The sequence below is a fragment of the Vigna angularis genome, chromosome 2 (genome assembly GCF_016808095.1).
Source record: "Vigna angularis cultivar LongXiaoDou No.4 chromosome 2, ASM1680809v1, whole genome shotgun sequence".
NCBI lineage: Eukaryota > Viridiplantae > Streptophyta > Magnoliopsida > Fabales > Fabaceae > Vigna > Vigna angularis.
In genome coordinates, this window is record NC_068971.1 from 42628773 (window position 1) to 42654608 (window position 25836).

Genomic DNA, 25836 nt, shown 5'->3' on the forward strand with positions numbered 1-25836 from the left:
ATAGTAAATAGTAAAAAGTAAATAGTAAAAATAAATTTTCAGCATTTGGATTCCTTAGCATGGAAGTAAGTAGTAGGTAGAAATTAGGATCAGATTTGGTGAGAAAATGATTGAAATATTATTTTTAAATAATATTAAAATAATAAATAATATTAAAATATTAAGGAATAGTAAATTTTTTTTTTACTATAAATAGCCATGGGAGGGAAGGGTATTTTGCACCAAGAGAAGAGGAATCAAGTGAGAGCTTGAGAAATAGAGAAGAAATAGTTAGGGAGAAATTTTTAGTTGCAAGAAGAGTAGAGGTTCTGAAGAGTTTTCGGGGAAACAAATTCGGAGCAGGAGATTAAGTCTGGAATAGAGGTATGGGAGCTAATTTTTCTAAGCTTTTATATTATGATTTAGTACTGTTTTATTACTATTCATGTCTTGAAATTATGTATGAATATTGTTAATGCTTACTGTGTGTTTATCTATATTGATATTCGGTGTAAATATTATATGCTGTTGTTTTGAATCTGTTAATAAGAAATTTGTTAAAAACTAGTTGAGGAACACTTTGGCTAAGGAAAGACTTGGTACTTAAGTTGTCCATTGTGACGCACCTCTCTTTCCTGGAAGTCTACTCGACAGGTTTTTAACTTAAATCTTGTGTACAGATTATGTACTGTTAAATTATCATGTAATATATCTAGTTGGAATATATTCAGTTTGTATGATTTCTGAAATGATTGAAGTTTATTTGATTTGAATTTATGCATCTGAACATGTACGAGTATTACGGGGAGATGTCGTAAGGGTATAATATGAGTCGAGGAATGTGAGTATGGTATGAGTCTCGCGGAGAGATTCTGTAATGTCATGGTAGGTGTATGAGGATTATGGGTAGATTTCGTAATGGTATAATATGAGTTAAGGAATGTGAGCATTGTATGAGTTTCGTGGAGAGGTTCTGTAATGACATGGTATGTGCGTATATGTTGATGTTGAGGGTCATGAAGTTGGAGGTTATCCTGATACTCTAATAAACAATCAGTCTCAAGTAGAGAATGATGAATTATGTGGTGAGAGGGGCAGGAGGTCCTGGTCTATGTGCCGGTTTAGGACATAGTGAGGGGACTAACCTTGTGAATGGTATGGAGGGCAGAATGTCCTGGTCTATGTGCCGGTTTAGGACATAGTGAGGGGACTAACATTATGAATGGTATGGAGGGCAGAATGTCCTGGTCTATGTGCCGGTTTTGGACATAGTGAGGGGACTAAGAATGACATCACAAGTGAAAAACCTTCTGTTGTATCGCTCATCAACATATCGTTGGGATAAGTGCCTATTGAATATCGTGGGGATAAGTGCCTATTGGGTATTATGAAATGAGTGTTTATTTGGGTATTGTGGGATGAGTGTATATTGGGTATTGTGGAATGAGTGTTTATTGGTATTGTGGGATGAGTGTTTATTGGGTATTATGGAATGAATGTCTATTAAGTATTATGGTATTTATTGGGTATTGTGGGACGAATGTCTAATAGGAATTGTGGTACGATGGTATGAGGGTGTCTGACATAATTATTATATGATGTTTGTATCGAAGTAATTATGCATGTCTTATAAATGAGTTGTTGCATGTTAGCTCACCCTACTTGTTTGTGTTTTTGTGTTTGGGTATGTGCGATGATCGTATAATTCGTTATACGGGAGCAGATGAAGGAATGTCGCCTCACATAGTACCAAGGAAAGGGAGGAGTAGAAGAACTATAATTAGAATCTTTTTACATGTATAGACTTATATCAACTAGGAAATTTTAAAGGGTGAGATTACGGAATGTTACCGTAAATGTAATGTTAATTATCAAGTGTGAAAATTTGGGATGTTACATTAATGTGAAAAGTTGGGATGTTACATTAATGTGAGAATTTGGGATGTTACATAAACTATCAAGCGAATTTGTTTTTAGTCTTTCTTTCAAAGTAAGGTACATATTTAATCCTATATTTTATTATATATATTTTTTGTAATTTTATTTAAATTTTATTTAAAAATATATAAAATATATTTTTAAAATTTTTTGCAGTATCCGCAGGTACCCGCGGGTATTTTTTAAGCAAATATCTATACAGGTAACGAACAAGTTGCAGATTAGATTTGTTTTTTGCAGATCGAGTTGCGAATAGACATTATCCATACTCGACTCGACCTATTGCCATTTTTAGTGGAGATACTTACTTACCTGTTAATATATGAATAAATTTATGAAAACACTTATATATTGTGTGCTTTTATACTTATTCTACTATATTGATCATATGATAAATTCATCATATTATATAGTCTTATGAGTATAGGTGAAAACTTTTTATGATTATGATAAGCTTGAATCATTTGATTGTTGAGATCATTTAGACATGTATCATCTAATAAATGTATTTTGTTATCAAATCTGATCATTTCAACTTATATCATATTGTTTGTGTATCATTAACTATAAATATTGAATTTGAATAAGATAGTAATTATTATTTGTACAATTTACTGTTTATTTATTTATATAATTAACTACTATTTATTATAATTTATTAACATTTATTACGAATAATTTATTATCATTAATTATATTTATTGTATTATTTATTATTATTATTATATATATTTATTATTTATTACAAATTAGTTTAAATAATTTATTATTTAAAGACTTAATTATATTTTAAGTCTCTCATAAATTGATAATTTTAATAGAGTTGCTAATTAATTTTATGGTTTACAGTACTCAATATTCAATTGAGTTCATAAGGCAATTTGTTAATGTTTTTTTGTTAACGAGGTGAATGTGGAATGACTGACATGGTTGTTAAGATACAACCGGTTGAATTTTCACATGTTAATTGTTTTATAACTTTATAATTTTATAATTTTAAAATTTATATTTTGATAATTTTATAATCTCATAATTTTATAATTTTACAATAATTTTATAATTTTCTAATGTGTCAATTGAAAGTTCTTCCAAGGGTCTTAAATTTATTATTATTTGTTCTGAAATATTAATTAAGTGTTTATTAATTATAATATTTTCACATTCAATTAAAAATATTAAAAGAATTATAATTTCATAATTTTATAATCTCATTATTTTATAAATATTTTAATGTGTCAATTGAAAGTTCTCGAACTTTAGAGGATCTTAAATTTATTATTATTTGTTGTGAACTATTAATTAAGTGTTTATTGATTATAATATTTTCAGTAATCTTATTTTTTTTAAAAAGTTCAGTAAAACCTCATATTTTGCTATAAAATGGTATCGTTAAAAACATAACGGTGTAAATAGATGGATTTAAATGATTTTTTAATTTAAAAAAAGAGTTTAAAAAAGTTTCTATCACATCATCATCACCATCTCCAGACAAATCCTAATTTCTCTCCAAAAAATCCTAACCGCCGCACCATCCAGGGCCGTCACCGTCATCCTCGCCGACAGTCGTCCTCTCCAACACATCACGCGCCACCATTAAAGCGTCTTCTCCCTTCTATTGCACCTCCATCACCTTCGCATCTCACCTTCGTTCTCGCGTCACTACCCAACGCGATCCCTTGCTATGCCGCGACCACAAATCTTCACCATTTCACCCTCGCACCAGCCAAATCGTCGTCGCGTCAGCAGCACTGCCTTCTAATCTCCACCACAGAATCGTCCACCACTAACCACCAGCCAAATCGCCAACTGCTATCGCGAAACGCCACTCTTCTCCACCACTAATCGCGCCGCTGCTTGCCTCCACTTGCAACCACAACCAGACTTGCAAGCAAACTGTGGAGACCTAGGATTTCTCATGTTCTTGTCGCATGGTTTTGGTGGTGGCGTGTGATGCGTTGGACAGGACGGCTGCCGGCAAGGATAGCGGTGACAACGCTAGATGGTGCGGCGGCTAGGGTTTCTTGGAGAGAAATTAGGGTTTATCTGGAGATGGTGATGATGACATGGCAGAAACTTTTTTAAACTTTTTTTAAATTAAAAAATCATTTAAGTCCACGGTTAACGTGTGCCACATGCTTATGAGATGCCACGATGACATTTACACAGTTATGTTTTTAACGACCTGAACGAAAATGACCGGATTGAATATTTTTTAACGAAATATAATTTTTTAAAATTTAAACTATTCAAAGTTTGTTGCAGAAGGTGGTCAACAACCTCTTGAGGACTCTTCAGAGTGGTTATTATTTTAAAAAAAATTAAAATAGTGAAATCCAAAATTATTTAACATTTAAAATTTCAAAAAATTTCCACTATCTAATAATAATAATAATAATAATAATAATAATAATAATAATAATAATATAACGTAATGAAATGTAATAATTAAAATAATAATGTAATTCTGTCACTAATAACAACATAATTAAATAATTTAACAATTACATGACTAATATATTACGAATATTAGTAAATCATAAATAATAATTTTACTTTTTATTATTATTTATTCCGAGTCATTGGTATTTATTATATTTATTTATATTATCTATTGTTATTTATATTAACGATTTAATATTATTTATTTTTATGTATTTATTATAAATTATTTTACTATTATTTATTATGATTTCTGTTTATTATAGTTTATTACAAATCATTTTACTATTATTTATTATATGTATTTATATTTTATTTATTTATTGAGGACACCTATTTTTATCTCTCGCATTTTACGTTACTTATTATTACATTAATAAATTGATATTATAATTCATATAAAAATTTTTTGTTCATTACTCCATTGACCATTTGTTTTAATTTTAAATAAGAACACTTTTTTCTTCTGACACGTAATTTTCCTTTTTAACATGTAATTTATAAAAGTTTGAATGCTACGTATAAGTTAACTTAAAAAATAATCATTAAACTAATTTTAAAATAAAATTTAAAAAAAATATGTATTTGTTATATTTGAATACTCAAAACACGCATATATATATATATATATATATATATATATATATATATATATATATATATATATATATATATATATATATATATAATAACATACCACCATAAAACTGTTTAAGCTTTGAAAGAATTAAAAAACAGTGATATGATTATCACTAATGACAAAAAATCAACATTGATAACGAAATAAAACATCCATGTGATGATTAATGAGATAAATACAAAGAAAAAATGATCTGCCAAAGTTCCTTATAATAGAAGGAAAGGCTATAGAGTGAGCAAGTTAATAAAGGAATGTGTGCCAGAATTTAAATCAATTTGAAAAAGAAGGATTAGACGTCATTAAGCTATTTAATTAGCCAATAAATTCTAATAAATATGCATTGGGGGTGCATCTTCCTTCATCTTAATTCTTTTCGGGAAATTTGGATGGCCCATGCCTTTATAAACTGCATTTATTACAATAATAAATTTATATTAAAATTGATGTAAAAAATATCTTTTTTTTTCAGAACACCATTAATTCACTATTCTCGTTGTAAAAAAAAATAAAAATCGTTGAACTCTAATTCTTAAGTACATTTTTTTATAAAGTTTTAAATACAGCTAATTTTTGTACTTCCAACGTTCAAACTACACCTTGAAAATTCAAGTGTAAATTATTTGGTAATTTGGTAACACTTGAAATGGAAAAAAAAAAATTTAAAATAAATATAAATATAAATAAAACATACAAACAATACAATTAAGTCTTACTGTATATAACTAAAATATACTACTATTAAATATAAGCTATGAAATAAGCAACACTATGAACATTACAATTGGCGTTGAAATGTTGGAAAAAAAAAAGTCAAACAAATTTCACAGAAAAAAAATTTTCTTATTTGACTCGAGATTTTTTCCATATAACCATCCAAAACAACTCAATCTCCTATCTACTTATGGACATCACAAAATTTCTTACATCCATACCAAATTTGCCAAACCATTTATTTTGTATCAGTAATTTGTATTTTATATCAGTTTACCTTTGCAAAAATAATTAGCAAAGTCTAAAGGAAAATTCTACCCAAAATAAAAAAATTAACACAAAAAGTAAATTAAAATTTTAATAGATAATATAATATATTGTGATTTAATTATATTTAAATCAATATTTTTATATTATATTTCTTATCATGTTATTAAATAAAATATATAATATATAATTCAATATAATTATTCACTATAATTTATTTATTAATTTGATCAATTTCTTAAAGAGAAAAACTTATAATATTTGATAAAGTAATACGGTACATTGTGATAAGTTTCAAATATGATAGAAGAAATGTGAAATCTAATTAAAATGTGAGAATATAGATTAATTTTAGTAAAATTCATACTAAAGATTTTTTATAATTACTAAATATATATTTATTATTATTATATATGTATATATTACTAAAGAGAAATAAATAGTTGGTAGAATTTAAGTATAAATTTAAGTATAAATTTAAGTCATAATTAAAAAGGAAAAAAATAAGTAACATATAATAAAAAAATTCATAAATTTATTATTTTAAATTTTTATATTGAGATGTCTTATTTAGTTTTGATTCATAGATGAATTTTTTACACAATAAAATTAAATATGTTTAGCCAGTTAAAGATTTCAACATCTTATGTTGCGTAATTTTTTTATATAAATAAACAACCAAGTTTATTAAAACCTTTTACAAAATTTATATTAGTCTATTTAAAATTTTTGTATATAGTTATTTCACAAATTAAAAATACTTATATTTACGACAAATTAGAAGTTGAATATATTTTTATTGTATTTAAAATGAATATTTTTTTTTTGAAAAAAAAAAAAGCCTATAGATTGTATAAAGTCCATGAAAATATCTACCTTAATTTAATAGTGATTTTCTCCTAATATTATTATTAGTAATAATAATTTTATGGATAGAAAATATGAGTAATGAGAAAATGGTGATAAATTAAACAAAAAATTATGGTAATTTCATAAGGAGTTCAAATTTTTTAGAATCCATTTTTTTAGAAGGTTTTATAAAAAAAAAAGAAGACAACCAACTTTCAGTGGTGGCTATCAGGAGGAGCTAACAAATAAGATTTCTTTCGGTGATTGAAAAAATAGATTAAAATAATAATAAAATAAAATAGAAAAGGGTCATTTATGGCCTATGAATAGCTAAGGGAGAAGAGGGATTCTTGAGAGTGAAAGACAGAATTCAAGTTAGAAGGAAGAAAGAAAATTTGGAAGAAAGGGAGGAAGGAATTTTTAGAGTGAAGATTCTGGAAGGATTACGGGAACAAATTTCGATCAAGAAAAGAATTCGGAAATAAAGATAAGGGAGCTAACATTTCTAGGTTTTTACATTAATGCTCTAATGTTGATATATAATATTTATGCTTTGAAATTTTTGTGTTAATATGTGATCTGGTATTGAATCTGTGAAATCTATGCTTTGGAGTTTTTATATGAATATTGTCTATGAAAAATTTATGTGACCTTGTATTGAATATGTGAATAAGAAATTCATATAAAAACTAGTTGAGGAACACTTTGACTAAAAAATACATATTACTTAAGTTGTCCATTGAGACGCACTTCTCTTTCCTGAAAGTCTACTCAACGAGTTTTCAACTTATTTCTTATCAAACAAATTATATATTATTAAATTATTATGTAATATACTCAATCGGTATGAAAATCTGTGATAAATTCATTTTATTATGTTGGATATGAATTGATGAATTTGAACATGATATGAGTCTCGCATAGAGATTTTGTAGTGGCATTGTATTAATGTACACGTTGATGTTGATGGTCCATTTGTTGGTGGTTATTCTGATACTCTAATAACTCTCTAGTCTCAAGTAGAGAATGATGTGTTATGTGGTGAGAGTGATAGGAGGTCTTAGCCTTATGGATGACATGATGTATTATATTTGACCATGATTTTTGTTCTATAAGGAGTGGAGATCATCACAAGTGCACGACCACCCGAGACTTCCATCAAGGTTCTATCTGGATAATAGAGTCTAGTATAACCATTTTCATCTTACATGAATTTTATTGTGAATGAGTTATGTGTAGTAAGAGTGTTATGCCTCCTTTTGAATAGTTTTTTGCATGGTAGCTCACTCTTTCTTGTTTGTGTTTGTGTTGACAAATATGTTTGTGCGAAATCATATAACGTGTGTGCTATATGGGTGTAGATGAGAGAATAACGTTGGATCTGATGCAAGTGAAGAGGGAAGCAGAAGAATAATAGAAGAGTTTGAGCTATTTTAATGAGTGTTTTGTGAGATTTGAAAGAAATATATATTTTCAGTGTGAACTTTTTTATATTTTCTTATAAATGACATTACAATATTATCTAAGAAATGTTTAGTGTGAGAATTTGGGATATTACATACTAACCCTAACCTATAAAGTTTTATATTTTGACTTGAGTTTTTTCTAATAAAGAGTTTTTTTTATTTTTGTAAATTTTTCTAGCCTCAACTGGTGAGGACCAAACAAGTAGAGTCAAATTAACATATCTAAAATTTTGAAATGATAAAAAAAAAGAGCTTGACCGTTTGAAACAAAAATAGTTTTTGAAGAAAAAATAGATTAGAAAACAAAGAAAAATAAGTTAGATCCTATTGAAGAAGAACACAAAGTAGTTAAGGAAAAAAAAGTTGACCGCCTAAAACAAAAATGGTGATTTAAGAAAAAAAATTCTTAAAAATCTACATTGTTTTGAAAACATAATATAGAGTCAGAATAAAAAAAATTCAGTAAAAAATTCTAAATTTCATTTTTAATCAATTTTCAAATTTCAAACCATAATTTAATTTATTTAATTAAAGTAGTAAATGGAAATATAAATGCCTTTTTATTTCTTAAAGATATAAAATGACATTCAATCTTTAATATGTTTATAACAATATAAATTGAAGATTCATGAATATTCTACACATATCTATCATATTCCTATCTTAACATTAATTATATTTTACATGTAACACAATACTAAAGATAAAGAAAAAGAAACTATTAGATATAAAGTATTCATCAAATCAAAATAACTACACATATTTCAACTTATTCACAATATAATTATACCTATTTTTTATTTATAATTTATATTGCTCTTTTAACATTATTTTATTCAAATTATAAATTATACATTAAATATAAAAAAATAATAAAACAAAATATCGTACTGAAATCGTGAGATTCCAATTTAACGTATTTACACTATTAAGTGAACTATTATAAATTAGGTATTAAATAATAACAACCACGTAAATATACAAGTATATAATATGTATTTATAGTCTCCATGAAACTTATGACACATTCCTTAGAATTTATATATTTTTAACAAATGAAGAATTTATACACTACAAAACTGTATACTTACGCAACAAATACATTTTAACTAATTATTTCAAAACATTTTTAGTAAAAATAGAGCTAATGATCCAACTAAAGTAGGTTTACACATTCACGAAGACACCAATTATTTTGGTGTCATTAGAATTTAATTCTTTTAATTGGGAAACTAGGGTTTATGGTTCTAATTACATAATCATATTATTCGTGATCCAATCGATTGAGGTAGGTTGCTTGCATCTATGTAAATTTTCCACACCCATACGTGTTTCTAATTTGGCTCACTTGAGGGATTAATATTTATAATTATGATTAAAGGGTTTAATGACTAGAAAATTAAAGTTAAACTTAGAGAAATTAAATGTTAATTCCTCACAAATAAGAAGGGTTTAGAAGGAAAATACATTGATTTTTGAGAGACTGACAAACCTCTATAATAGTGATACTTACCCAATCCAATTTTTTAATATAATCATTGTATGACTAATTTCATAATTTTTTATTTAATAGTTTAATTTATATTTTAATTAAATATCTCAATTCAATACTTTAATATTAAAAGATAGTTAGTTGGCGTTTAGTTTTTTAAAAAGAAGTGGGTTGTTAATATATCCTTTTCCTTTTATTAATTCAATTTTCAACGTTTAATGCTTTACCTCATTAAACAGAAAAACTCAAAATTTTTCAATTCTTACATTATTTATTCTGATATAAAAAAGGTAATTAACCAATCATACTCTTACAAAGCATACTTTACTTGTTATGACCTGTGCATATGATTACTTCTTCTAACTAACCCTTGCTTAGTTATTAAAATACCCTATTTTATATTAAAGTCCAATCTGGTTGGGGGTTTACAATGTAAATATGCATTTTGTATATGGGTTGTTGATAAATAAAAGAAAAATGTTTTTTTATCCCCTTATTTGATTTATTTAATGTAATTCGTACAAGCTATTTTCTTAAATTTCGGTCAACAATATTTGATACGGAACATTATATTTAATAAGACTTCAGTTTTTTAATACATATTTATTATTTGTCAACATATGAAAATATTATTAAAAATAAAAAAAATAAAGATAAACCAAAGAATAAGATTCTGAGAGAAGGCAAGGAAAGTTGAACCTAACATGTTTGTTTGGGATGTGTAAAAACTAAGTTCTTCTACCTTTCAAGAAGATATGGATCAAAACCAATGACAATGTCGATATGGATCAAATGTGTAGAATACAAATTTTATTATAGATGAAAATTTGTATTTTGAACTTTCTTAATTTATCATGAAGCTACATAAATTAAAATATATAAATTAATACATAAATAGTCGCGCAATACATTTCTATTAAATATTAAGTGTAATTTACCAAGTAAAAAAATAATAATATCGGTGTTTGGATGAAATAATTTGTTTATTTGAAGAATTTTAATTTTTTTTACATTAAGAAAATTTATTTTGATAAATTAATTTAAAAAATTAAATTTAATGAATTTTGAAAGGTATTTCAAATAAATAAAATAGAAATATTTTCAAAAGTATAAAAAATTTAAAATTATATTCTTTTTCACTTTTTTTCATGTTGAAGGCTTAGTCGAATCAACCCAAACTGAAGGTTCAGTTGAGTTGACTTGGGCTAAAGAGTCAATCAAGTTTACTCCACCGAAAAGTTGAATTAATTTGACTTCGATTGAAGTTTAAGATGAATTGACTTGAGCTGAAGGTTAAGTTGTGAGCTGAAGGTCCAGCCTACTTGGTCCAAGCAGAAGGTCGAGTCGAGTCGTCTTAGACTAAAAGTTGAGTTGAGACGACCTAGGTTATGGTCAACTCGAATCAACCTGAGTCGACCTAGGTTGAAGGTCGAGTCATTGTTTCGATTAAGTCAGTTTGGACTTAAGGTAGAGCCGAGTTGATCCAAGACAAAATTCGAGTCAACTTGGCACGAGCTTATGTTCTAGCCTAATTTAGCTTGGTTAATGATGCAATCAAGTAAGCCTATATTAAGGTTGAGCTAAGTTAATTCAAGCTAATGTTCCAGCCTAGTTGGCCTGGGATAAAGGTCAAACAGAGTTGAATCGAACCGAAGATTGAGTTGAGTGAGCCTAAATCGAAGGTCGAGCCTAGTCGATCCTGACCGAAGGTTGAACCGAGTCGGTGTGAGCCAAAAGTCGAGCCAATTCATTTTTAGGTTGAGCCGAGTCAACTTACGTCGAAGGTCAAGTTGAGCCGACCTTAATTAAAGTTTGAGTCAAGTTGACTCATACTAAAGCTTGAGCCGATTCAATCTAAATTAAAAGATAAAATCTATTAATCCTAGTTGAAAGTCAAAATGAATTAATCAAAACTGAAGATCAAATCTGGGTTGAATCTTCTATAATCAACCTGAATTGAATTAAAAAATCAACATTTGAAAGTTAAGATGCATAGTCCTAAATTGAAAGTTAAACTAATTCAATTTGAATTCAAAGATAAAGTTAAGTTTACTTAAAATAATTTATATTAAAAAAATTAAAATATAAAATATTTTAATTACTTCATCTATATAATTATTTAAAAAAGAAATGAGAAAGAAAAATCAATTATAAGTTATTCAAATATTATATTTTAATTTGATGGTTGATATTCCTCCTCCAAACACATGGCAAATTGGAATTTCTTGAAGTCTAGGATTGTTTCTAGTGTCCTTTTGTCATTAATTTTCTCCATTTGTTTAAAACATCAGACTTTATCATGATAACTTACATAAGGTGGTTGGAAATGTCAAATTTAAATTTGTATATCGACAACAATAACCAACTAATTAATATGACGTTTTAGAATAGTTAAAATAGAAAAGATATTGTTGCTTTTTTCTGCAATAGACGTGGAAATACACCTTTAGAAAGAGAAACAGAAATATCTAACATGAGTTTGAGGCAACAAAATTTCCTATTGTTCAGTTTGATGACTTCATCTCACATTTTGGAGCCAAGGTCCCAATAAATGCTCCCAAATAACAAGGCCAAAGCGATTGTGTAGAGAATTCTTTGGGCAGTGTATTGATTATTGCGCCAGTAAGACAAATGTTGTTTCCATAAGCAAACCATGCATTGAGTAATGATGGACCTTGAGTACTTTCTAGGAAAATGAAGGTCCTTTGAACCAGTTGATGGAGTACTCAATTCTTTGATAATTTCCTTGTTTTTCCTCAAAAAGAATTAGGGAAAGAGGGATCCCCAAACAATAAAATGGTGAGAAGATAAGAAGAAATAATTTTTTTGTTCGATGTATAGAATTAGTTAGACATTTTATACAAACAAATATATATATATATATATATATATATATATATATATATATATATATATATATATATATATATATATATATATATATATATATATATATTGTTTTAGGTGTGAGGTTGTGAATCACTTTCACTTTTCTAATATTGTTTTTAGTTTGGGTTATTTCAAATCTTTATTTTTCAAGCCGTGTGATTGTATCGGTCAAGGTACTCCAACGCTCGAGTCAATATTATGAAGTTTAATTAACACAATAAAATATTAAATTTATAATAAATATAATTATTGACTTTCTTATTTTAAATTTGTATTTATAAGTTTCGAGATGAACTTATGATTAATATAGATTTAATCACGACTTAATACTTGATAAACATACTTTATTTGTAAACTTGATTATAGGCGATACTTAAGGTTTTTAAGTGTTTATGATCATTCAGTCATCCCGAACGTATTGTCAAATGATTGTTTGATACGAGTCTTAATGCACTAATCCTAGATCACTCCATCAATAGTTGACCATACAGCCATACAATACAATATATTTAACTATTCAATCTTTTAAATTTATTTTTATTTGTAAGTATATTATTTTATTTTTTTATGGATCTTTTATTATATATATATATATATATATATCAATTTTATACTCAAGTTATTATCAACCTACTCTAAAAGAATGATAAATAGATTTGTTTCAGCATTAACATTTCAGCATTAACTAGATGTAATATGGATAATATTCAACATTTTTAATTAGACATGGAAACATGGATAAATATGTACATATATGATTTGTTTTCGTTTCCATATCCATCGTAATATTCACTTATTTCTTAGTATTTAATTTCATAGCCCTTTATTTTTTTTCTTTACAAATTTTTCTGAGACTTTTCTAATTGATGGGTATGTTCTATATTCATAAAATTCATTCATATATCTTTGAAGTACTTTTTCTCTTATTATAATCTTAATCAAATATCTTCTCTTTATTATAAGAAAATTATTAAATAATAACTAATTTTAGAAATAAAAATAATTAGTCACTATATTTATTAAGTTAGATATAATTTTATAAACTAAAAATAATTGGTATACTCTAATATTAGTTACCAAAGTTTTAATTAAAAAATTAGTGTCTAAATTAGTTTTTAATTTAAAATTGAAGATTAATTTTGAATAAATAACAGTAATACTAATTTAAAATTAATGAATGTTTTTGTTGTTATGAAATAAAAAGATTGGTATGAATTTGGATATGAATGTAGCCGTCATTCAATAAGATAAGATGATAATGAAATATAAATTTTATGTTAATTGAATATAAAGATAAAAATAGAGATGGCTGTATTCTTATATAATTTTTTTTAAGATAATAAATGTCTATATTAAGAAAGCATAATTTAACTTTGGTTGGTTCTAAACATGTTTTTACGCTATAAATAAATTTCTCTTATTACGATGATAATATTTATTTAATAATACTTTGATTTACTCGGATGAATAAAGAATAAATAGCTCTTACTATGGTAATAATATTTATTTAATAGTATTTTGACTTAAACAGCTATGGAACCGTGGATCGAGAAAAAAATATAACGGCTTGATTTATCCTTTTAAATATAGAAAGAAATGAAGAGGAGAAATATGTTATACTTCTTAATTGACATTTGATTGAATAAATCACTTTTTACTTAATCAAACGTGCATTGGGTGATTATGAAGAAATTGTAGATTTAGCAGGTGCAAATTGAAGTGTTGGGTTTTGAACCCTAATTTCGATGGGTGTTGCTCCCTCCACCTCTATAGCCTTCTCCCTCCACCCCCTCTTTACTATTTTGCCCCTTCCTCCATCTTTTCTTTATTATTTTGCCCCTCAGTAAAATTTTATTTTTAAAATTATTGTTTTTTAATTTTACTCATTTATAACATATTTCATTGATAACCTACGTAGTTCCTTGTATGAGTAAAATATTTTTTTGCAAAACTTGGTGATCGTGAAAAGAATTATCAAGCAATCTTCCTCTTGTTCTCGGTGCAGTACGTGGTGCAGTGCGTTTGTGGTGTAGTGTCCTTGTCGTGGTTCCTCTCTAGGTACGTAGTCATAATCCTTCCAATAATCCTAAACCCTAAACCCTTCCCATAATGCTTCCAATAATCCTTTTAATATGCAAGCCTATAATCCTTCCCATGAGCCGCCAATAGTAAAATAAAAACGAAACGTAAAGGAACACTGCCTGGACGGATGACATCCTTCAACGGATGTCAACATCCTTTTACGTTTTTATTTTATTTAGGATTTATTTTATTTACAGTAGTTTATAAATGCTCAACGGCTACTCCACAAACGCTCTTCCGGAAAATGAAGAAGAAAGAAATGGAGAAATAGAAGTGAAAGGTTGATGAGGTTTGACGGAAGAGAAGAGAAAAAGCTTGACGGAAGAGAGAAAGGTAAACGGAAATGGAAGAGAGGAAGAGGTGCAGAGGGAAGTAAATCAAAGGTTTTAAATAAATTAAAATATTAAAATAATAAAAGTAAAATCAGAGGATATAATTGGCATTTTAGAAAATTAGGGAGGTGGAGGAAGAGACGTGTGGAGGTGGAAGGAGTAACACCCAATTTCGATTAGGTGCATGAATTGAGTTAGAGTCCAGATTTGAAATGAGTATTACTCCCAACCACCTTCAGATTACTGCGTGCACCATCACATTTTTTCTAAAATTTCAAAATTAACTTTTATACTTTAAAAAATTCTACACTTTTACTTCTTTTTTTCGTTGAAGAAACATTTCTTGAAGGGATATACCACATCCATTAATGGATGTGTAAGCTTTATGTTTTTTTATTTTTTAGTTAATTGATTTATTGTATTAATAATAATTATTTTATTAAATAAAATAAAATAAAATAATGTAATATATTATAATAATCTATAAAGTAATTAAAATATATTATTTAAATAAACTAAAAAAAATAAAAAAATTTAAACGAATGTGACACATCTTTGTTTGATTATAATTAGTTAAATTTTTTTATAATTTAATTAAATTAATAATAATTATTTATATAATAATATAAATTAATTTATTATGTAATTATATATAAATTAATTTTATTTAATAAAATAATTATTACAATTTAATTTATGTATTATTATTTAATTAATTATTTAAATATTTTTTATATAATTACTTAAACAGAGGTGCCACGTTCGATTTTATTTATTTTTTTAGTTTTTAGTTTATTGTATTTTAAATTAATATATAAATATTATTTAATTTTTTTAAAATTTATTATATAGTTATATATAAATTAATTTTATTTTATTTAATAAAATAATTATTACTAATTTAATTTATGTATTATTATTTAATTAATTATTTAAATATTTTTTATATAATTACTTAAATGGATGTGTCACATTCGTTAAGTTTTTTTTTTTAATTTTTAGTTTATTAATTTATTGTATTTTAAATTAATATCTAAATATTAATTATTTTTTTTATATTTTAAATTAATTTATAAAGTATTTAACTTTTTTGTTTTTTATAATATATTATGTAAATAAACAATATTATTAAAATAAAATCTAAAATAAAAATAATAAACTAAAATATAAAAAAAAAGTTAAAATATGCAAACGGATGTAATATCCTTCACGGATGTCAATATCCGTTGAAGGTGAAATAGATGTTGACATCTGATTTATAGCAAGGGTAAATTGGATATGGGGTGATGTAGAAAACATTTGGTGGTGGTGGAGGGAGCAACACTCATTTGAAATTGAGGCAAGAGGTGGCAAAATCAGAATTTGAAGTGAAAGTTCAAACCATTCTTTTAAGTAGGAGTGTTTCTCCTATACCACCACATGTTTCTTCTTACACCACCACATGTTTCTTCTTACACCACCACATTCCACAAATACTCCTTAGTCAAAATTAAACTACCATGGTTGAAGACTTCAACGAAAATGAGAGTTTCGTTGGGCCTTCAATGGATGTCCATATCCGTCAACGAATCTCTCATTTTCGTTGAGGCCTTCAACAATTTCTCTCTTTCACGACATACAACATACACATCAACACATATCTCGATTTCGAAGTGTTGAGGAGACCAAAAGAAACACCAACAAAAGCATACTAAGGGAGGAAGACGAAGAGAGAAAGAAGAGGGAAATAGAGAATTAAGAAAATGAAATGTAGAGGTGGGGTGTGGTACTATCGTGGAGTGAAAAGGGGAATGAATTAGGATTTGAAAAAAAAGTTAAAAAGTAAACGGAAGAGGAGGAGAGAAGGATGAGAGAAAGAGATAATTAAGAAAATGAAATGTGAGGGTGAGAGTGTGATGCGTCCATGGAATGAAAAGGGGAAGGGATTGAAGTTTGAAGAAAAAGTTAAAAAGTAAAAGGAAAACGAAGAGAGAAAGATGAGGGAAAGAGAGAATTAAGAAAATGCAATGTGGGATTGGGGTGTGCTGCCGTAGTAGAGTGAAAAGGGAAAGAGATTAGGTTTGAAGAAAAAGTAAGATAAAAGTAAATATTTAACTAAGGTTACTTTTGGAATTAAGAAAAATTAAAGTGGTGTAGGGAAAATGGTGTGGTGGTGTAAGGAGAAACTCTTTTAAGTAACAGGGGAATCAATGTATGCTATCAATGTACACAAAAGTCAATATTTAATCATGTTTTCACAGCAATTTTGGATTTTCATCATTTTTACACTAATATTATCACCTAGGCTACTTAGAAAAGACTTTTAGAGACGATTTAGAGTGTTGGAAAACTCTCCATCCCCTCCTTAGGTTTCTTTTTTCATCCATAGTGATTTTTTCTCTTTCCTCCCGTTTTTTTTTTATGTTTTCCTTTTCCTTTTTCCTTCTTCCATTTCCATATAATTTTTTGACATCTTGGTGTGTTTATGCCAACAGAGAACAAATTGTAGATCTACCGTGTTTAGAGGCTGCCACCAACAAGTTCTTCCGAGTAAGAACAAAAGCAAGAGAAAAATGAATCGAGAAGCTTAAGGTGATTCTGGTTGAACAGAAAAGACACAGAGGAACTTCTTGTTATAATGGTTGGTGAGAGATAAAGTGACAGAAAAGAAAAGAAATGAAAAATGGATCATAACATCACCTTACAACACGAAGACATAACCTTACAACACGAAGACATAAATCTAAATTCATATATAATATTTATAATATTGACACCATTTCGACTCAAAATCTTAAAAAATATTTTTTTTATTATATGCTATTTAATATTTTTATTTTATTCGATATAAAATTTATGTTCACATTTAAATTTTAAATACTTTTAGAAAATATTAAATACACTAAACTATGATATTTTCTTACAAATGTTACATTCAACATTTCTATACAAAATACTGGAATGGTTTCCTAACGCCGCTGGAAATTAAACATCTTCACTGATACAGCAAAGACCAATGCAAAAACTACTGCGAATGCAACCATCACAGCAGCAACCACTCCAAGAAAATCATGCCTGAAAGCAAAGTAACTTCTCACAAAGCCTTCCACTGTTGTTGTCCCAGCACTGGATTCAATGGTTTGCTTTATATCTCCGTATTGTGAAGCCACCAATCCATACAAACTCCAAGAAATTGGATTTGCCCAACTGTACCACCTCCACCATACTGGGATCCTCTGTTAGACCATGCCAAAAATGAATAATATAATAAATTTTCTACCTTCTATGCTTATAAATATGAAAGGAGGAAGAAACTTACTGGCCGTGGAACTATGAATCCTGAGAAGATATTCCACACTGAATAAAACCCAGCAGAAATTATAGTGGAGATGTGTTGGTTTGGGGTCATTGCCACTGCCATCATTCCATAGTAGGTGAAGTACAGGAAGGAAAAGTACATGAAGAATAGAAACCAGAAAAATTTAGCCACACTCCATTCATAACCAATCATTGCATAAATTATAATGCTATAGACTGCAGCCTGTCCAAGTACATATGGGAGCTCAATCACAACCTGCAACAGAAATATAGATTAGAAAGAAAGAAATGCAGAGGTAAATTATTTTTCATTTACTTTCTATATCAAGTGTTGGGAATATTGTGATTTAGGATGATATCTAATACTGAAATAAAAGAGATGTATTCAAAAGGTGGAATTGCTTGCCTGAGCAAAAGCATATGGAAAAGCTGAATACATTCCAGCTGCTCTTTCCCTATAAAAGACTGTCCGCTCAACAGCAACTACTGGTTGCACTGAATTAGAATTTTTAATACCAAGAAGGAGCACAGCAGCATACATGGAGCCCATTGAATTGAAAAGATCTTGTTGCCTTTCACTGCAATAATTGATAGGGAAATTTCATGTTTGGTCAAACAGCAACAAAAGAAATGAGATTGACATGTCCAAGTTTCTTGTTTGATTTTACATTTTGGAGCCAAGGTTCCAAAACATGCTCCCAAGCAAAACAGCTACAGTAGTTGTGTATAGAAATCTTAGGGCAGTGTATTGAGCATTGCGCCAGTAAGACCAATGTTGTTTCCACAAGCAAGCCATGCATTGGGTGAAGATGGAAGTTGAGTACTGTGAAGGAAAATAAAGGTCTTTCGAACCAGGAGATGGAGTACTCAATTCTTTAACAAGTGCTTTGGTTCTCCTGAGGCAAATGCCAAAGACCATATATTAGCAACCATTCTACCTCTGAACAGAAAATAGTTCTAATAATAAACAAAAGATTATTGAACTTTTAGGCCTTAAGTGCTTTCTATCATATTACTTTCGAGCTTTATTGGACTATACAACTGGAAATACCTGTATAACTCTGAATTTTTGTACACATCGGCAAAATCAATCCCCAATTCCAATTCTTTTGCTGAACTTGTGACTTCCAACATCCATGTTGCTGGATTATAGCCATCTTTAATCTTACTGATACCTTGGATTTCCTTCAGAATAAAAAAAGCACGACAAGAGTGAAACTTTTGCATGAAGATAACGATTTGAAGCAAAACATGAGTTCAGTATCCCTTATTTTCATAGTATTTCTACTTTTACCTCAAAGTAACTAATCAAATTAGAAGAACGATGTCCAAGTGGGCCCGCATATATCTCTTGCCCTCCTTGTTTCATCAGCAAAAGCTGCATTTTGTTGTGACAAAAAGGTTAGAAACATGGTTATGGAAGAGAGCAAAATAAATTTGCTGAACTGGTTCTGTTTTTCACCTCATCAAATGATTCAAATATGTCTATGCTAGGCTGATGGATGGTACAAACAACTGTTCTTCCAGTGTCTACAGTGTTTCTAACCGTTCTCATGACAATAGCTGCTGCTCTTGCATCTAGCCCAGAGGTTGGCTCATCCATGAATATTATGGAAGGATTTGCCACAAGTTCAACCGCAATTGTCAACCTTTTACGTTGCTCTATTGAGAGACCATTAACACCTGGCAATCCGACTATTGCGTGCCTTAGTTGTTTCAATTCCACAAGTTCCATGACTTCCTCAATGAACATCTGCAACCACATTAGTCAGTGTCAAACATCGAATTGGTCTTTTTTTTGTGACACTCATAATCTTGTTTCCTTTGTTATTTATGACATAATACTTCCAATCATGAATATTAATTATTCCAGTTTTGGCGCTTACAAATTACTGAGAAAATTTACTTCCAAACTTCAATGTATGGGCTTGTCACAACTCAATCCAGAAAAGGCAATAGTACTAGATTGTTTCAATAAGTCAGATTAGACAAGAATGCAGCATGACGGAAATGGTTAAACTAGAATGAATAAGCCTCAAAGACAGTAAAAGGCATAACATTTAGACACCAACCTTTCTGGTTTGAGCATTGATGTCTGGAGACAATCGGAGCCAAGCTGAATAAACTAAGGATTCATAAACAGTGACATGAGGAGAGTGGATGTCGTTTTGCTCGCAGTATCCTGCAATTCTTGCAAATGTTTCTTGCTTCTTCTTATACCCGGAGATTGTGATGTTTCCTCCAACATATCCTCCAGTTTTTCTACCAGCAAGAACATCCATCAGAGTTGTTTTGCCTGCTCCAGTGACACCCATTAGAGCAGTGAGAACACCTGGCCTGAAGGATCCACTGACACCCTTCAAAAGAACCAATTTATTCTCAACAACTCCTTGGTTCCTCATTTCCTGCAAGTGTTTGATAATTTTTAATCACAGTAAATGCAAGAGTTTTCAAATGGTTTGTTTTGTTTCTAAATTACCTGTGGCATGTCCACAGCATATGTTACTTCATCAAAGGTGATAGAATGTGATTCAAAAGGAAGAACAATTCCTCTATTTCCAGTGGGTAAAGTATGAGAAGGTGTATTTCCACATATACTTTCGCCCTTTCTCACTGTGATCGAAGTAGTTCCAGCGTTATCCATTAGACGTAATGTGGATTGAAAATGAACTAATACAAATCTAGACTTGACTATGTTATCTGTTGTTAAGAGAAGAAGTACCTTTAGTTGAGTGTTCGGTAACGTTATATTTTATGGATCTCATCACATCAGTTCCTTTATTACTACCACCATTTTGCTCATTGTTTTCAGGTTCTTCGGATATAAAAGCATGTTGCTTCCCAGGTGCTGCAAAATCAATTTTATCACATTAATAGATAGATTTACCTTATATGGTTTATTGTATATTTAAGTTGAAGATCCTCACTGCTCAAATACGTAAGAGCAAGGATGTAGCCAAAGTTGAAAAGTAATGTGTATCCAATCAAAACCGCAACGCCTATCCAAAACCAATACGATTGAACGAAGAATCCCCGTGATTTCAAAACTTCGATTCCAAGAGGCTCCGTGGAGTTTGGTAGAACCTATCATAAGAAATTATGTTCAAATATCAGGCTATTTATATAATGAAGAAGACATACAAGTATATATTATTTAAAAACTTACATGTCCCCATCTCTCTGCAAGGAACTCATTATTTACCAAAGCATTCTGTCCATACATCATAGGTGATATCCAGAAGCCCAATAGCCACCATTTTTTTATGTTGTCTGGGGGCATAAAGAGAACAAAAGTGCATTGTTAGTGTAGAACATAATGGAAAGTATGGCATTGGTCTATTCTGTATCCATGGTACCTTTTGATAAGATAAAACCACTCATAGCAAAAAGGACAGTTAGTGTAAATGACCCAATAGTTAAAGCTACTTTCAATTCCCTCCCAATTCCTGCAATAAATCGGAACAATGCGGAAGCCATCTGGTCCACTAGTAAAAGAACAAGGTATTGTCTAAAAAACCTGCATTATGTAGACATAAAATGCATGTCATTTTTTATTTGCAAGGTTCAAGTAGAAAATGAGACTAGAAAAGATCAACGAACATGCTTGCAGAGTGTATGTGTAAAAACAAACTTCTTTTTACCTTCCTATATTTGGATCAAATCCAATGACATAGTAGGTTAGGAATAGCCAAACAGCAACTTCCACAAAAGTCATAGGGATTTTTAGGATCCATGCAGGAAGAGCATATGCCCATGAAGGAAAAAACAGATTATCCCTTTGCTTGTAGAAAACAGGAAGCCTTAAAACGGCCATGGAAAGTTCAGCAAGCCCATTGAACATAACCACAACAAGGCAATAGAACAATGCACCCACATATATCCCGCCATCAGCCACTGAGTCTCTGTGCATCTCAGTCCGGAGAAAGATGGTCATGGTAATAAGTGCCATTACAGCAAGCTAAAAGGAGGGGGGAGCTATCAGTAAGATAATAAAAGCTTTAGATGACAAGACAATAGAATTTACCATTCTAATTTCAGAACCTACTTGGCTCAGCCTGAAGATGTAAACAAACGAATTGCGTTTGATAAGTAAATATTCTCTTGATAAGCAAGCTTTTAACAGTTCCCATTTCCCCACTCCAAACTTTTTGGTTGTCAAAGCAGCTGGGTGACTCTTAGACTTGTCAAATTCACTATCAAGTTCTTCACGAAGGCTTCTCCCAACATGAAATGACTTGAGTGCCTCTGAGAACTCTTTGGCTGTGATAAATCTATAAGGTTGATCTTTGTGTGCCCAATACTGTTCTTGATCTTTCCTTGACGTTACCTATAGCATAGTAATCAATGGCCAAAATTAAATTTATAAAATTCTCTTTTACTTTTGCAGACAATTGACATTGTTGAGACAATACACAAGGACACTTACTTCTTGCAAAAAATCTGCCACACCTTTCCTCTCAGGACATTGAAAACCCATTGATTCGAAAAATTCAAGCACATATTCGCGTGGACCCTGGTACACTATATGACTATCAGAGAGTAGAATAATGTCATCAAAAAGATTGTAAGTCTCCGGCGCTGGCTGCAAGAGTGAGATCACTGTGGTTCCTTTGAGAATGTGAACAGATTGCTTGAGTGAGTTCACAATCTGGAAGGTGGTTGAGCTATCCAGACCAGTAGATATTTCATCCATGAATAGAGCTTTAGCTGGTCCAACCAGCATCTCTCCTGCATTTACAAGTTTATAATTATTAAATTTCTCACATAGATTCATTTTATTGAGTAGTGCAAAGTTAATACACTTCGTTATTGTACCTGTTGTAAGGCGTTTCTTTTGTCCACCAGAGATTCCCCTTAACATTGAATTTCCCACAACAATATCAGCACAGATTTCAAGTCCTAAAATCTGCAAATAGAAATGAGTCACTAAAAGAAAATATCATAATGAATCATGATAATTGGAGAAGCTTTAGAAAAAATATTTATACCCTTAGGATGTAATCTGTTATCAAATTTGCCTTCTGGCCTTCAGTTGCTACAGCCTGAGTATTAAGAGTCAAAAGGAGAACCACTTAATATCTGTATGGAAAAAAAGAAACTTTTGTTTCAACTATAACTAATGGAGATGGCAACTGTTGGAGTTGGTGCCCCTAATTTTTGGCCTGGCCCAAAAGCTTGGAGGTGCAACCAATTTGGTGATGAAATAGTTGAGTATGCTCTTGTGCTAGAACTTTTATATGCAATAATATAGTTAATTTTCAACATAGTGAACTGTTTATCCTCTGCCCGTAATTTACTTTCTGTGAAGAGTTTTCTACGTGAAATCTGTGTTCATTCTTTTCTACTCTCTTTACCTCCACATTATTTCTAATGGTAACTGAAATTATTAGCCACTTCTCTGTTTTGCTTTTCGTACATCTAATTTATCACTTACGTTTTCTTCAAAAGAAAATTCTTCTGGATGAGAAATTTAGCAATCAATAGCAAGAAGTTGAACAGCTATAATAGTACAATTGCTAAGCTGTAAGCTGTTATACTTTCCTCTCTTTGGTTTGAACGGTTATCAGTAATCAGAAATACAAAAAGGCAAATGGGAAAAAACACATTCGTGACGGACTCTGTTACCTTCATGTAGACATCAATATCTGGATCAGGCATGATATTTGCCTGCTTTTCTCTTCTGGACAATTCTGCAAGCAAATCTGCATAAAGCCATAGTTTTTACAGATTATCAAACCTTAAATTTCACGGACAATGTTAGCATGTGTTTTCAACATTGAATTTAAACAGAAGTCATTATGGGCAGACTAACCATAACGAGTTCCAACTCCTTGAACTCTTGCTGAGAAGGCCAAGGTTTCTCTGACAGTCAACTCTGCAATGTGAAGATCATTTTGATTGACATATGCTGCAGTTCTTTGGGGTACAAACTCATCCATCCCATGACCGTTATAAGTCACCTTTCCAGAAAACTGACCAAGAAACCATACTATATTACATAGAGATACAGGATTAAAAATAAAGAGAAAAAACACATGAAAATAGCTTTCGAACAAACAAATTCATTTTGTTTGATGTCCCAACCTTTAACTTTGGATCAAGTCTTGCTGCCAAGGCCAACAATAGTGTGGTTTTTCCGGAACTTGGAGGGCCCAAAAGTAATGTCATTCTGAACAGGAGGAAATGGAAACATTATATTGGTTCCGAAGAGGCTAGCCAATTACGGTATACAGATCTAGTCTACCAATAGTTATATAGAACACCACTTTCACTGTTACCTGCCAGGCTTTATTATTCCACTAACATCCTGGAGAATACGTATATGTTGTTTGCTACTTCGTAGAATACAAAGAGAGTTCAACAGACCCTTTTAACGAGAAAAAGTGAAACCAAATTAACAAGTTAGAACTCCTTGTAAGGTCATGTATATATACGAAAGCTGGTAGCAATACTCACCTCCACAATATTAACCATTAAGTTAGTGAAGGTAGGCAAAGCTCTATTTCCTACACGAGCTTCTGCTAGGACATTCAAGTTCTCAAACCGAACCTCTATAGCAGGAAGATCAATTCCAACTCTGATATCATCGAACCCAAAGAAGAAAAATAGGAGGAGAAGAACCATCCTTGAGTTCAATTCGATCAAAGACACATCTTCGTTAATCAAAAAGAAAAGAGAATGAAAATCTCACCTATCAATGCGTTCCCTTAGCTTGAGCAAAAACTTCTCATTATCCTCTTCAGCATTTCTCACCAGTCTTTCAAGCAAGATTCTCCTTTCTTGCAACCCAAGTTTGTGCACATCAATCTCATTCACTCTCCCTTCGGATGAAGTGAGCAAAGCTTTCCTCATACGCGAAATGGTGGGAAGTTTCTGAATGGCAGCCCATTTGAGAGCCTCTTCATCATCCTCTCTGTGGAATGAGTTTGAGAAGATATCCGCATCACTGTCCCTCCAAATGGATGAACTGGCATTCTTGAAACTACCCTCACTTTCCATTCAACCAGACAAAAAAAACAAAACAAAATACAACCTTAACTACCGCAACCACCGCTTTTGGTTTCAGTTTTTAAGGTTGTATTTTGGTAAAATGAGTCAATTTTCAGTAGTTTAGTTTCAAACGTACTATTTAGTCATTTTTCAATGCTAAACTAGTCGATAATGGATTGTTTAATGCATGTTTTAATGTGGTCTTTTTATTATTCCTATACTAGTATGTGGACCAGGCACTGGTTTTTAAAAAATTATAATATATTTGTTATATTAATTTGAGTTTTTAAAAATAAAATTATAATTTAATATAAGTATTTTATTTTATAAAATTAAATAGTAAAAATTTGATTGTTTTTATAATAAGAATGTATTTAAAGTTATTTAATTATATTTTTAATAAAATATAGGTTTAATAGGTTCGGAAGTCCCTATATTTGTAGGTTAGTTTCAATTGGGTCCTCC

At 29.8% G+C, this 25836-nt stretch overlaps 1 protein-coding gene across 1 annotated transcript; it reads right to left on the reverse strand.

Moving 5' to 3' along the window:
* Positions 1–17902: 17902 nt before the first annotated feature.
* LOC108323238 (pleiotropic drug resistance protein 1) lies at positions 17903–25380 on the reverse strand. Its single transcript, XM_017555628.2, has 24 exons — positions 25073–25380; positions 24838–24958; positions 24660–24748; positions 24466–24550; positions 24194–24353; positions 24007–24083; positions 23370–23423; positions 23197–23287; positions 22808–23109; positions 22427–22708; positions 22023–22339; positions 21738–21898; positions 21548–21651; positions 21309–21465; positions 21104–21229; positions 20861–20994; positions 20454–20786; positions 19844–20134; positions 19676–19759; positions 19433–19566; positions 19050–19277; positions 18788–18959; positions 18383–18637; positions 17903–18299 (listed from the first exon to the last, which is right to left on the reverse strand). Exons 1-24 carry the CDS (start codon positions 25378–25380, stop codon positions 18033–18035), a joined length of 4332 nt encoding a protein of 1443 aa, XP_017411117.2. The 3' UTR covers positions 17903–18032.
* Positions 25381–25836: the final 456 nt, after the last annotated feature.